The following is a 14,841-nucleotide window of genomic DNA, read 5'->3' on the forward strand; positions in this document are numbered from 1 at the left end:
CAGACGCACGCTCCAGGCTGGTGCAGACAGGCAGCCCCCCACCCCCTGGGCTTCCGCCCGGGACCCCCACACCTCCCGCAGCACCAACGCTTTCCCGGCATCATCTCGACGCTCCATGCTAAGCGCACAAGCTTGACCTACTTTGCTAAAGGTCCTTTTTAGAGGAAGAATAATTACAAGCAAAGAAGGCAGGAGATGTGTGGTCATCTTATTAGGAATTCCCTCTGCGTTGGTATTTACAGGGTTAACCTCGGCTTCCAAGAACCGGACCCTGGGTCCCAGACATTGGCTAAGGAAGCAGCTCCGTCCCATGCATCAGCCCAGGGTCCTGGCCACGTGGGGGAGAGGCCGGGCTGACAGAGCCGAGACCCATTTATAAGTGTCTCGTAGCTTTTACCCCCACGGAGTTGGAAGACCGTGGATCCAACCACTGCGCTCCCTGGGATTCGGGCTCCAGCCAGGCCCTCCCCCGTCTGTTGGCCAAGATCCAGCAGCGCAGATTTGGGAGCTCCAGGCCCTCGGCAGCTGCGCCCACGCAAGCTGCCTCTCGCAGGAATCCATGGCAGGAGGCACAGCACCCAGCCCAGCCTGGGGCCGTGGGTGTGGGGAGACGCAGAGCACATTCAGAGCTTCGGTCGCTGCCGGCCACCACTTATGTCTGCACTGAGGCAGGCGCTCTCTCATCTGAGCCCCAGAGCCACCCCCAGAGGGAGCATTATCATCCTCCCCAGGGGCGCGGGCAGGCTGGGTACCAGAGCTAAGCAAGGAAAACGTAAGATCGTCTCTGATCGAGTCAGTACCGATGGTGGGAGCTGGCCTCTGGACAGGTCTAAGTGGGCTTTGAGGGATGCCTAGGAGTTTGCCAGGTAACCCCAGTGCAGCTGACCGTGAGCACAGAGAGGAAAGGGAGGAGCGAGTGTGCGTGGCCTCTGATGCTGGGAGAACAGGGGCTGCCTGTTCCCATCAGAGAGCAGGTTGTACAAGTCCTGTGTCACTCTGCAGCTGGTGCCCAGATAGGATCGTTCCCAGGGAGGCCAATCCTATGTCTGGGTCTGGCAGCTTAGCACCCCACAGCTCCTCGGAGGCTCCCATCCAGCTCCCTCCAGGGGTAAAGCTCTGTGGGCGAGGGGCCCTGTCTGCTGCGTGTTCCTGAATGTCCACCCCTGAAATGGGAGATGGAATGTAGTAGCTGCTCAATAATGCTTCTCATGTGACTGAGGGGATGCCTGACCGAGGCCCAGAGAGGCCAAGCCACTGCACGAGGACACACAGCAAGGTGGTCACTGGTTCTGGGGCCAGGCCAGGGCTGTGCGCCCAGAGCCAGGTGCCTCCTCTTCTGGTCCCCCCCCCACCAGACCTCAGCAGCCAGCAGGGCTGCACCGACCACCCCAAACCCGGAAACTGCCCCCACTTCAAGCTTATTCTGACAGCTTTGGGGAAGCTTTTCCCACACGTAGCACAGGATCAGCCCCATTAAAGCCAACAGCATCCCCGGAATTTGGGGCAGAGTCAGAGGGCCTGGGTAGAGACAGGACCCCAGGTCATCATCCTCACCCCACTCCCACAGACTAGGCATCTCAGGACCTCTGGGAAGGAGAGGACGGGGATGGGGTGCTCTGGCTGGGGGGACACTGCCTGCTGGCAGGGCAGTGGACAGGCAAGCAAGGAAGATCACCTTCCGTAGAGCGAGGGCCAGTGAGGGGGGATCTGGGGGGAGGGTGTCTGCCCGGGAGGAAGTCAGTGGGCAGCGTCTACGCTGATACGTCAGGGAAAGGGGCGGACGGGTGTCGCGTATGGATGAGGAGGGAAAAGCCGAGAAACTGCTGCCGGAAGAGAGGAAGGAGGCCGGTTTTCCTGCTGCCAGCTCAGGGCCGCAGGGCGCCAGCCAGCATCCCCAGTTCTGCTTGAAGACCCCCCATCGATTCCCGTCCATCTCTGCAGGTACAAAGACTACCGGGAGCCCCCGTGGTCGGAGCACAAGTACGACATCTCCAAGGACTTCTGGGCCGTGCTGGCGGCCCGGCTGGCTTTCGTCATTGTCTTCCAGGTGTGACAGGCCCTCGTTTCCGGAAGGTTTGAGAAGCGGGCGCTGAGGAAGCGCTCTGAGCCCAGAACGGGGTCAGAAGGCAGCAGCTGGCCCGCGTCGGGGGCCTTGGGAGGCCTGGAGGCCTGGCGACCCCGGGCCCTGTGCAGGGACAGGTCCCAGGAAGGCAGAGGGAGGGCCTGGGCCAGCGCCGATGGAGGGATGTGGACCTCTTTGGGGAAGGCAGGGTTCGTTCGATATGAGTGGTCTTTATTGAAGGAGACGGGGAGGAAGGGAGACCCAGCTCGAGTTCTCACCATCTCTGGGTGGCAGGAGACGTCCAAGGAGGACAGGACCAGTACAGGCAGGAGGAGGGCAGGGGGTTCCTGGCCCACTCCAGCCCCCAGCCAGGAGCCAGGGCACGCAGCCTCACCTGGTCTCTGCGGAGGGGACGGCCTAATAACCCTGAGGCCAAAGTGATTCCCAGTGGACAGGACCCGAGACTGGAGACCAGGCTGGTGCCTGCAGCAGCTACAGCCCCAGAGCTGGGGGAGCATCCTCAGCCATGTGGGCCCAGCCAAGGTTCTGTTCAGTCATGTACCCCTCACATCTGGAATCCCAGGGACTGGGTTTAAGCCCCAGCTCTGCCCTTTACAGAGAGTGTGGCTGTAGGTGGGACTTCAACCCCCCCTGACGCCCTGCTGCCTCACCTGTCAGCTTTCCATCACCCTCTGCAGTGGGAACAAGTGTTTGGGGCTGAGTTTACAAGAAGCAGAGCCTGAGACAAGGATTTGTGCAAGTGGGTTATTAAAGGAAGCTCCCCAGGAGAGGGGAGGGAGTGTAGCAGCAGAAAGGGAGTCTCAGCTGGAGACAGCCTTGCCTGATCCTGCGGGGAGCCCCAGAGCATGAACCCCAGCACACACACGGGCCTACCTTGAGGCAAGAGAGCGCCTTTGGTCTGCCCGTGTCGGCTGGGCGTTGGCTGTAGTCTGTTCAGACCAAGAAGAGGAGACGGGGTTGGGGGAGGGGTGGATTTCCGTGGAAAGGAGGCAGCTGTGAGCCTCAGCAGCCACCACTGGCCACAGCTGGGGTCTGGGAGCACCAGCCAGGAAAGGCGATCTGGGGTCGGGGTGGGGGTACCAGCACTGTCCACAAGGTGACAAACAGCCAGATGTGCTAACAAGGGATCACTGGACAGAAGTTTTAAAAACAGATTTCAGTTCTTCTGTAAAAGCCAATCATTTGCTTTCCGTGCACTAGAAATTTCTCCAGGGAGGGAGCAGACTTTCAGGGTGGCCCTGGGAGGCCTTGCAAACTGGAGAAAGGCCTGTGGCATCATCAGAGACTAAGTTCCACCGAGCTTTCATGCTATTTCTATTCTAACTATTCTCCTTAAAGCCCAACACCTGTTAGATTTGGTGATGCATGACCAATCCAGTCATCTCTTAAGTTTCCCAGACCAGGGAGTCAGAATTATTCAGAAACTTGCTATTTACTGAGCTCCGATTCTTTATAGAAGTCAGCAGCCGTTTCTGGAGGGCCTGCTGGCTGGTTTCCTGCCTCATTTATACCTTGGGGGAAACCGAGGCCAAGGGAGCCCAAAGTATGTGTCTCAGGTCACAGGCTGGGAGTGACAGGATGAGTTCAGAGGAGGTGGGTGCAGTGGAGGTGGGTGGGGGTGGGTGATGGGGAGGGTGGGGGGGATGGTGGGGGTAGAAGGCAGGTGGGGGCGGAGGAGGGTGCGGGGGAGGTGGGGAGCATCTCCTGCCATCCTCCTCCCCACCCCCACACATTGACTCTCCTTTCAGAACCTGGTCATGTTCATGAGCGACTTTGTGGACTGGGTCATCCCAGACATCCCCAAGGACATTAGCCTGCAGGTGCACAAGGAGAAGGTGTTGATGGTGGAGCTGTTCATGAGGGAGGAGCAGGGCAAGCAGCAGCTGCTGGACACGTGGATGGAGAAGGACCGGAAGAAGGACGAGCCATGCAACAACCACGGCCCCAAAGCCTGCCTGGACAGCCCCGAGTACCCCGGGGGCGCCCTGTAGCTGCCTCTGGCCTCCCGGCCGACGGGCACCCTCCCCCAGCCAGGCCCGGTGGCTCCGGTGTTCATCGCAAACCTGGAAGACCACCTTCTGATAGGACAACATTCTTGTCTTTTTTCTGTTTTTTTCTCCTTGTTTTTGCACAAAACCATATGCAGGGAATTTTTTTATCTTTAGTAGTCAAGGTTAATCAAAATGATCGCTGGGGATAGGGCGAGAACACGCGCAAATGCGGGCGCTTTGCAGAAACAATTCTTGGGAACCGCGGGTCTCCTTTGCAGTGGAAGGTGAACAGAGGCCTCCAGAAAGCGTCTTTTCAAATCCGCCTGATAGCCTTTAGAGAGATTCAAGATGGTGTTGCAAAGCCTTGGATAAACGTCGTGCAGTCTCAGAGGGAGAACAGAAAAACGAGGTTGACACCGGTTCCAGAAGGCTCACCGGCCACCAGGTCGGAAAAGTCAGCCGGCTTTTCATCTTCTGTTTTCTGTTAGTTCAGAAACCGAGAGACATTCTGGCCAGAAGGAGTGGTGCCCTGGCCCTGTCCATGCAGACGGCCTGCGAGCTTGGAATTTACTCTTGGAGAATCTCGGGGCAGCAGGTGTCCCTCAGGACAGCGGGTGACCTGCACCGTCGGGGTCCCCACCGTCAGCTGCACACTTGCCCCTCCACCATGAGCTGGCCTCAGAACTGTTCATCTTCTTGGTGGGACAGAAAAAAAAAAAGAAGTAGAAGAAGAAAGAAAACCAGGTGGACAGAAAATGAGCAGAGAGAGAGAGGACCCCAGAGGCATTTCTGAAGATGGCTTCAGGTTCCATGAAATCTTAAGGCATCGGGAGAACATTCACAGCTTTAGAATATTTATTGGGTTTTTAAAATAATCAATTCTAGGGTGGATTTGAGGGTTTTTCTCTGTCGCTCCAAGGTGGAAGGAGTTTATTTTATTAGTTAACCAAATATCATCGCGAGGAATTTAAAACACTGTTACTACCAAAGATTTTTATTAATAAAGCCTTCTATTTTGGTAATACTTCTCTATATTTTTACTTACAGGAATGTGACTGTGGGACAGTTACCATTTTAAAGCTTGTAAAAACGAGTCTCACAGATGGCAGGAGTGATCTAAATTTGCAGCCATTATACTAACCAATTATCTGAAATTTCTCAAGCACCAAGAGAAACCTAAAAAATGTTTCATCGAAGGCAGAGAAGAGAAATGGGTTTGCCGTGAACATGTGGTCGGCGTGAGGTCATCCCCTTCAGCTGCCAACCCTGACCCTGACCGCCGTCCGTAGGCGTCTGCGGCAGTCATGGGGTCTGACGCTTCTAGTTTCTCTTGTACAGTAAGTAGTTGGAAATGGGGTTTTTGTATATAAATATTGTATTAAAAATTAGGTGATGACCAAAAATCCTTTCATGGAAACCTTTTTTTTTTTTTTTAAAAAGTGAATGTACACAAATTCACAGAGGACTGTGGCTGAACCTTCATGCAGCTAAATAAATTTGGATACACAACCACTGTCTTCACTCGAACGCTGTCCATGTGACCTTCCCCGCAGGAAGCTCGAGAGGCTGTCCCCAGAGCCCCCTGGCTGAGCTGCAGATTCAGGAGGGATCATAGGCGTCCACACCCCTGCAGCGCCAGACACATGAATGGTTTTGGATGCTCCTGGGACTTCATCATCTCTCCGTGAGTGTGTGTGTGTGTGTGTGCACGGGCTGTGTGCACAGGGGCGTGCACTGTGTGTATCTGTGTGTTTGCACGGGCACGTGTGCGTGCGTGTGTGTGCACGTACCTGCGTTTATGTCGGGATGGGAGTCATGCTCACACCTTCCCAGCATCCTCTTCCACGATCCTCAAATTCCCACCCCTGGTCCCGCCAACCCAACACGGTAGCACTTAGGATTCCGTGGACCTAAGACGTCCCCAACCCTCTTGGGGACCCACCTGGAGTTGCCAGTGTTTTCGTTTGGGCAAGTGGGGACACTATTTCAAACTATCACCTCTGATCACCACCATTTCACGAAAGAAAGATATTTCTCACACCCAAAGCTAGCAAAGCCGCGCAGCCCTGCTAGCTGGGGACATTCCTTAGAAGCCGCTCGGGGTGATTCCACCTTGCACATCTCCCGGACAAGGGAGAGCTTTGGCGCCCCCTAGTGCTCGTGTTCCTGCGTCCTCGAGAAAATCTCAGCAAAGCTCAAGCTCACAATGTCCTGGTTACCGGCCGTCAAGAACGTCCTTCTAAAGTTTTGGAACCGCTTCCTTAGTCCAGACATGAAGGCAGCACCCGGGGGCAGCATCGCAGGGACCTCCCCTCTCCATGGGTCCTCCCAGAAGCCTGTGAGGGGGCCCATTTGACAGATGAGCAGCCTCAGAGTGGGGAAGTGACTCGCCCGAGGTCACAGGGCTCCTTAGCACCTAAGCCAAGACTGGCACCCAGACCTTGTAGACATTCATTCATACAACGTTCAAGCAGACAGCAGTGGTCAAAGCAGACCGGTCCCTCCTCCCCTCAGGCGAAGACTTCTTGCAGAGGGTGTGAGATGCTTAACCAGAAAATGGACCCCAGAACCAGATAATGTCAGAGGAAGAAAGACGCTGATAAAACAGAACAGGGTGTGACAGGGTTGGTCAGGGAGACCCCTGGAGGCTTGAGCAACAAGGAGCCAGGATGTCAAATCCTGGAGGAAGGCAGGACAGATCAGGCAGCAGAAGGGTGTGCAAAGGCCCTGAGGTAGCAGTGTGCAGACAGCTGACTAGAGGGGAGGGCGTGGAAGGAGGCAGGAGACAGGGTAGACAGGGTAGCCAGGACCAACTCACACAGGGCTCCCTGGCTACATGAGGACTTCGAGCTTGATGGCAGATGCCACAGCGGAGACTGGGTGGTTTTAACCAGCCCAGTGATGGGACCTGATTCACCTTTTGAGGTCATGGCAGCTGTCGGGGGGTGGGGGGTGGATTGCAGTGGGATGGATGGGAAGTCAGAGAGGGGTGTTGCAGAAATTCAGAGGGCAATAGTAGGGCTTGGATGATGGTGGTAGAGGTGGGTGGAGGAAAACCAAAAGGTGATGTCACAGAGACCTGGGATCTGGCCGTGCAAGGACCTCCGAGATGAGCTGGTCGGCCGGCACTGTTATGTCAGACCAGAACAATGAGGCCCAGAGAGGGTCAGGGCTCCATGGTGGTCACACAGCAAACCAGGCCCCATGGCCCCCAACGCTGAGCATTGTCTGCTTTGGTCCCGGAGTGGTGTCGTGCCCGCCCACAGATGACAGTGATGGGCCGTGGCCTGCAGGGGCCTGAGGTCTGGGGTTGGGGGGGCACTGTGCTGGCATCTGCTTTGGGGATTCTGCTTCCCTCCCCAGGTGGAGGCTGCCGTGAGCTGCATCCAGCCCAAGACAATCTCCATTTGATAGGTTCAGGGTTGGCTAATTTTTTTTAGTTGACTTAAAATATAAAAACCAGGCAAATCTACATAAAAACCCAGATTTGAATGTTCTCTTGAAAATTCGAGCCACCTGCCAACACAGGCAGCTTTTCAGCATGTCACGTCCTCACGTGACAAGCCTCAGGCCAGGTCCCAGTCCTGGGATCCAGGACCAGCAGAGAGGTTCCCTGGAACAGAGCTTAGCCAGGGTCTGTGCCTGGGACAGGGCTGTCCCCACGCCAAGGCCAGATTCAGAGCCCCTAGTCCAGGGTGCCCACCTCCCCAACCCCCACACACATTCACATACAGGTTCCCAGGAGTCATCTGTGTGTCCCTTAAAATGACCCCCTACCTGTGGTGTGCGTCCCCATATTCAGGCAACACTCATTTTCCTGTTCATGTTTTGTAAGAGCCACGGCAAAGTAAAAAAAGGCCAACTCTTGCCAGAAAACAGATCAATAAGAAGCACTGGTACAGTGCTGAATGAATAAATGAGGGAGGGAGAGCTGGATGGATGGGTGGGTGGGTGGAGGGATAGATAGATAGTGGATGGATGGATGGATGGATATGGTTGAATGGATAGTGGATGGATGAGTGGATGGATGGATGGATAGGGGTGGATGGATGGATATGGTTGGATGGATACGGATGGATGGATGGATGAGTGTTTGGATGGATGGATGGATAGGGGTGGATGGATGGATATGGGTGGATGGATTGATGGATGACGGATGGATGAATGGATGGGTGGATGCAAGGAGGGGTGGATGGATAGATGGAATGATGGATATTTGGATGCATGGATGGAAGGACAGATGGATGGGGATGGCAAATAGACTGACAACTGGGTCTTTCTGCCTCTGAGCTGAGTGGATCTCGGATTCAGGTTGACAGGGGTGTTGGCGGAGGAGGTAAGGGGTACGTGGAAGGTAAGCTCTGATGCCTCTGGACCACAGATCCGTCCACGGCAGGCAGCCCACCCACTGCTCCCTCACACAGCTCTTGGCAGAGGAGTGGGCGGTGCCTGAACACTGACCTGGACCAGCCCAGGCATTTTAACCGGGTTTCCTCAGATGGGCTGGTGTCTGCTGCCCCCGCCAGGAGCCTGCCAGGGATGCATCCCTGGAGAACAGGCAAACTCTGTAGATGCTGAGGTCTCTGCCAAGTCATTGATTTGCTGTGTTCCGTTCTCATCCCCCCTTCTCTTTGCCCCCTGCCCCTGCCCCCTCCCAGCTCTCCCCGCCCGCCCCCCGACATTTTACTGCAATATGACATCCAGAAAACTGTACATCTTATGCGTGCAATAAACTTCCACACACACCTGTAGCCAGGACTCAGAAAGCCACGCCCCCTCAGCAACCTCTGGTCACCCCTCCTCACCAGGTGGTGACCAGTGCTGTCCTGCGGTCCTGGCTTCCAGCCACAGTGGTGAGACCCTGGTTCAGCTTGTCGGTGGCTGCTGCCCTCTGCTGGCTGCCTGTGGGAGCTGCACCGGGGAAGGAAAAGCCGCGGTTTGCGGCTTGTCTATGTGCTAATGTTCTGGTTGCTTCCAGGGGCAAATGGCCACAAACTTAAGGGCTTAAAACAACACAAATGTATTATCTTACGTTTCCATAAGTCGAACATCTGACACGGGACTCGCTGGGCTACAATCGAGCTGTCTGCAGGGCTGGACCCCCTCCACCATCTTCAAGCCAGCCATGGGGGCGAGTCCTTCCCTATTTATGAGGACTCGTGGTTAAACTAGGTCCCCGGAGACAATCCAGGACAATCTCCCCAGCTCCAGACCTGGATCTTTATCACGTCTTCTTCCGCGTAAACTAACTTATTCACAGGGCTGGGAATTAGAATGTGGACATCGTGGGGGGCCATTCTTTGCCCTACCATATACCCCTTCCCATCATCAGGAAAGGGTCTTTTTCTTTGGAAAAGACTAACTACCCCCGAGCAAAGCCCAGAATCCCTGGATATTTGAGGAAAGGGTTCATCATAAATAAGACCGAAACAAAAGAAAAAGCACCCAGGGGAAACTGAAACAATACAAGGAGAAACAGGAAGGAAATGATTCTGCTCACTGTCCTCCCAAAGATCAATTTGCATCCATGAAACCAATAAATGCTTTCTCTTTAAAATTAAAAAAAAAAAAAGACACAACGCCAAGTGAAACAAAATACATAAAATGGACTTGGTCAAAATTTTAAACTTTTGTGCATCAAAGGACACAATCAGCAGAGCGTCAACTCACAAAATGGGAGAAAACATTTGCAAATCGTATTTCTGATAAGGGACTTGTATCCAGACTATATAAAGAATCTCCTCAACAATAAAAAGGCAAGCCACCCAAAGAAAAATGGGAAGAGGACTTGAACAGACATTTCCCCAGAGAAGACAGATGAATGGCCAATAGCACATGAAAAGATGTTCAGCACCATGAGTCCCCAGAGAAAGGCAAATTAAAAACACAAGGAGAGCCCACCTCACACCGTTGGGATGGCTATGATCCAAAAACAGAAAGTAATCAGAGCCAGCAAGGATGTGGAGGATGGGACCCTCGTGCATGGCTGCTGAGAACGTAACGGTGCAGCCACGATGGGAGCTTCTCCAACACTTACAAATAGATTTACCATATGACCCAGCAACTCCATTTCTAGATATTCATACGAAAGAATTGAAATCAGGGACTCAACAAGATATTTGTACATCCAGGTATGCCTGTGGGGTCCCTTCCGGTGAGCTGGCGGGGGAGAGAAGGCTCAGGCCCGGCTGACAGATGGGTCTGTCCATGCTCAGGACCTGCCACCCGACGTGGACAGCTGCCACGCTGCAGCCCCTCCCTGAGAAGTCCCCGAAGGACTTGGTGGAGGGAAATCCTCCCAGGAGGCAGGACTCGGGCAGTGCGCCTGCTTGTGCACTGTGCTGGGAAGGAGAAACGGCCAGACGTGAGATTATACGCTGATCCCTGCGCTGTGGCCAGTGGTTTGGCTGGACGGTCGGGGACTTGGAAGGACCATGACCGGGAAATTGATGACAAAGGAATTTGGGGAAGAGGTGTGTGGACAGGTAAAACGTGGGTATCTGTGCTCCGTGTGAATGCCCACCACAGGGGGAGCTCGGCAGCAGACTCTCGTCATCAGGCGGGCAGGTACCAGGTAGCCCCTTCCCCCAGCCACCCTGGCCGTCGCCCCCTGGGCTCCCGCACAAAGTGGCCACATGTGGCTCAGCAGCAGGGACTTCACCCACCAAAGCCCACCCGGCTCCGGCCCCCACTGCGTGCCCCAGGTACCAGCGGCGGACACCCACACCGAGCCCTCACCCGGCGCCCTTCCTGGGGTGACCGGTCAGCCACCTGCTGGCAGGCTGACGGCACTGGGCTGCCTCCGTCGTGGGAAGGGCCGGGCTCTGTTCTTACTGGAGTAGACATTCATTCGGGATGCAGATTTGCCTTCCCCACACGCTATACTTCCACCAAAATGACACCGTGGACTCCCAGAACGCCCCATCCGCCGTCCCGGTGTCCCACCAGCAGAGCTTTGACACAGGAGCTCGGTCCACGGCAAACAAAGTGCGGCGTGGGTCCACGCTCACGGAACTCACTGGTCTCACCGTGGGCCCACCGTCCTGTAGCAGCTGGCTGATGGGACGGCGGAATGCCTTCTGAAGGCTCAGGTCCAGCCCCAGCGAGGTGGCGGTTCCCTGCAGGCCGGGACAGCGTTCTCCTGAAGGCCGTATGTGCCCTGAGTCAGCATCCCACGTGTGGGGCCGTGTCTCCCAGAGCCAGGATTCACCGGCCCAGGAATCGGGGGGTGGAAATGGCCGGGGCCCCACTCACTATTACCTCTAGTGCCCCCCTAGCAGTACATTCACTTCCCACCCCCACGACCTTGGGCTCTGCTGCCCCAAAGGATCCGTTGCAGAGGGAGGGATGCTTCTGTCCTAAGACAGTGACTCCAGTGAACTGGAAATTCAGACTGCTGCCCGGCCACTTGGGGACATCCCCCCCCACCGTGCCCCTGAATCAACAGGCAGAGAAGGGAGGTACAGTGTTGGCGGGGGACTGATCCTAACTGCCAAGGGCACATCGGACCACTGCTCCAGACTGGGGTGAGGAAGGAAGAGTGTCTGGAACAGAGTGGGTCCTATAGGACGTCTCATAGTTGTACCACCCTGGATTAAGGTCAATGGGAAACCACAACGACCCCAGCCAGGCAGGACTACAAATGGTCCAGACCCTCCAGGAAGGAAGGGGTTAAGTCACTCCACCAGGTTAAGTACCACAAGCAGCTGGGGTGCTTGCTGAAGGCAAAAGGCATGCAAGTGGGGAGTGGAAGGAGGTGGTTACAAACACCAACTCTGACCACCCGACCTACTGCCTATTATAAAAATGAGGGCTGTACATGTATCCTGAGTATTTCCTCCCGATTTTCCTATGAATCTGTGTGTGTGTGTCTTCATTTTCTCTCCTCTCTTATCCCTTTATCATGTAACAGAAGATATATTGACTTTATATCATGAGAGCTAAGGACTGTTAATTTCACATCACAGTATTTAAGCTACATGATATCAGGAGAAGAGTAAACATCCCTCCAGCCCTTTACTTCCTGTTCTGGGGAAGACATTAGCACGTTTTCAGGTGGACGCAGGATACATTTTATCATGTTAGGTGGAATTATGACCTCGTCATTGTCTTTATTTGGAGATTAAGTATGGTTTAAGGAAATGTGTATGGGTGCCCAGACTAAGACATATAACAAGGTAATGGTACAAATAACTTTATGCTCATAAATTTCTACAGCCTAGGGGGAAAAAAAAACCAATTCCTCAAAAGCTACACCAACTACCAAAACTCAGTCAAGACGAAATAGACAATTTAAATGCCCTTATAATCATCAAAGAAATTGAATTCATAATTTAAAAGTTTCCCAAAAAAATCTCCAGGCCCAGATACTTCTGCTGGAGAAATCCACCAAACATCTGAAAAAGAATTAACACCAATTTTTCATAATCTCTTCCAGAAAAGAGAAGAGGAGGGAACATTTCTCAACTTATTTTATGAGGCCAGTATTACTCTGATACCAGAAACAAACCAAAAACAGTTGGGGGGTGGGGGGACTACTCTTATGAACTGAAATGCAAAAGTCCACAACAAAATATTAGCAAGCAAATCCAACAACGTATATAAAAAGAATTATACGCCATGAACAAGTGGGATTTATTCCAGGTATAAGAGGCTGGTTAGACATGCGAAGATAAATCCATGCAGGGGCGCCTGGGTGCCTCAGTCCGTTAAGCACCCGACTCTTGATTTCAGCTCAGGTCATGATCTCAGGGTGGTGAGATGGAGCCCCGCGTCAGTATCTGGGCTCAGTGGGGAGTCTGCTTGAGATTCTCTCTCTCCTTCTCCCTCTGCCCCTCCCCCTATTCGTGCTTTCTCTCTCAAATATATAAATGAATCTTAAAACAGAAAGATTTGTGCAATCCACCCCATCAGGAAGCTGAAGAAGAAAAACCACGTGATCATATCAATTGATGCAGAAAAAGCATTTCACAAAATTCTTCAACCGTTTATGATTTCAACAGCAACAACTAAAATTCTCAGCAAGTTAGGAGTAAATAAGCATTACTGAAACTTGATAAAGAACATCTGCGCAAAAAAAAAAAAAAAAGAAAGAAAAAAAGCCCACAGCTAACATCCCACATAATGTTGAAAGACCAAATGCTTCTGTCCTCCGCCTGCCCCAATCAGGAACAAGACAAGGATGTCTGTTCTCACTGTGTTTATTCAACACTGTACAGGAAATTTCAGCCCCTGAAATACAGTGAGGCAGAGAAATAGAAGACATACAGGTTGGAGAGTAAAAAAATAAAACTGTCTCTGTTTGCAGATGACATGATTGTCTACATAGAAAAATCCCAAAGATATAAACAAACACAAAAACACTCCTGAACTAACAAATGAGCTCAGCAAGGTAGCAGGATATAAAATCAACATACAAAAATCAATCACATTTCTATATACTAAGAATGAACATGCAGGAAGCAAAACTTAGAATAGCGTTTAAAATGACTCCAAAGAAAACCAAATACTCATTGTTGCACTTAACAAACTATGTACAGGATCTATAACCTAAAAACTGTAATTTGCTGATGAAAGAAATCAAAGAAGACCTAAATAAATAGACATACCATGTTCATAGATTGGAAGAATCAGTATGGTAAAGATGTTACTTCTCCCCAGATTGATCTACGGATTTAATGCAATTCCTATTAAATCCCAGCAAGTTTTTCTGGACATAGACAAGCTTATTTTTGAATTGATATGGAAAGACACAGAGTCTAGAATAGCTAAAACAGTCTTGACAATGCAGAATAAAGTCAGAGGAGTTCCTCTACACAAAATTAAGTTTTCCTATATAGCATCAACAAAGGGTGGTACTGGGGTGGGGGTAGAATCATAAATCAATGGAGCAGAATAGGGAACATAGAGGAAAGTCAAATGTGCTTAACGAATTTTTGGCAAAGATGCACAAGCATTCCAATAGGAGGAAGATGGCTTTCCAACACACAGTGCTGGAGCGATTAGACACCTACGGGCAAGACAAAACAAAACTCCACCGAAACCTTACACTTGTACCAAAATTAACCCAAAATGGATCACAGAATGAAACAGAAAACTATAAAACTTTTAGAAAAAAAAATATCGGAGAAAATCTTTGGGACTCAGAGGTAGGCAAAGGGATCTTAGACACGATACCAAAAGCATAACCCATGAAAAGAAAATTGGATAAAAGTGAAGGCTTTTGCTCTGTGAAAGATTATGTAAAGAAAGTTAAACAGACGAGACGCCTGGGTGGTGCAGTGGGTTGGGCATCCAACTGTTGGTTTCAGCTCAGGTCATGATCTCAGGGTCCTGAGATGGAGCCCCAAGTCAGGCTCCGCACTCAGTGCAGAGTCTGCTTAAGATTCTCTCTTTCTCTTCCTTCTGCCCCTTCCACTCGTGTTCTTTCTCTCTCTTTCAAATAAATAAATAAATCTTTAAAAAAAAAAAAAAGAAGGTAAACAGAAAAACTTCAGACAGCAAGGCAGTGGGTCAAACATGGGTATAGCTGTGCCAATGGAGATTCAAATTAACCACACCTTATGTAAGATTCGTTCATTCAGAACCATTTTGTGAGCACCTATTAAGCCCCGGTGGGTGTTCTGGGTGCTCAGAGTCCCTGCCTCCAAGTGTCACATTCTGGCAGGAGAGATGCGTGAAAAATGCAGAGCAGGAAGCCAAGTATATGGTAAATCAGGAGACAAGAGACATGCAAGGGACAAAGAAATAGGGTTCTCCAGCAGGGCT

At 52.1% G+C, this 14,841-nt stretch overlaps 1 protein-coding gene across 2 annotated transcripts in view; it reads left to right on the plus strand.

Annotated features, from left to right (window-relative positions):
• The window catches only part of ANO1 (anoctamin 1), a 78,809-nt gene extending 74,151 nt beyond the window's left edge, over positions 1-4,658 (plus strand). For both annotated transcript variants that reach the window (XM_032414224.1, XM_032414223.1), the window contains 2 exons: positions 1,942-2,047; positions 3,832-4,658. In XM_032414224.1, coding sequence (XP_032270115.1) covers positions 1,942-2,047; positions 3,832-4,074 — 349 coding nt within the window. In that variant the 3' untranslated portion in view covers positions 4,075-4,658. The remainder of the gene's footprint in view (positions 1-1,941; positions 2,048-3,831) is intronic.
• The last annotated feature ends 10,183 nt before the right edge of the window (positions 4,659-14,841 follow it).

Source organism: Phoca vitulina, unplaced genomic scaffold, assembly GCF_004348235.1.
Source record: "Phoca vitulina isolate PV1807 unplaced genomic scaffold, GSC_HSeal_1.0 scaffold16, whole genome shotgun sequence".
Classification (NCBI taxonomy): Eukaryota; Metazoa; Chordata; class Mammalia; order Carnivora; family Phocidae; genus Phoca; species Phoca vitulina.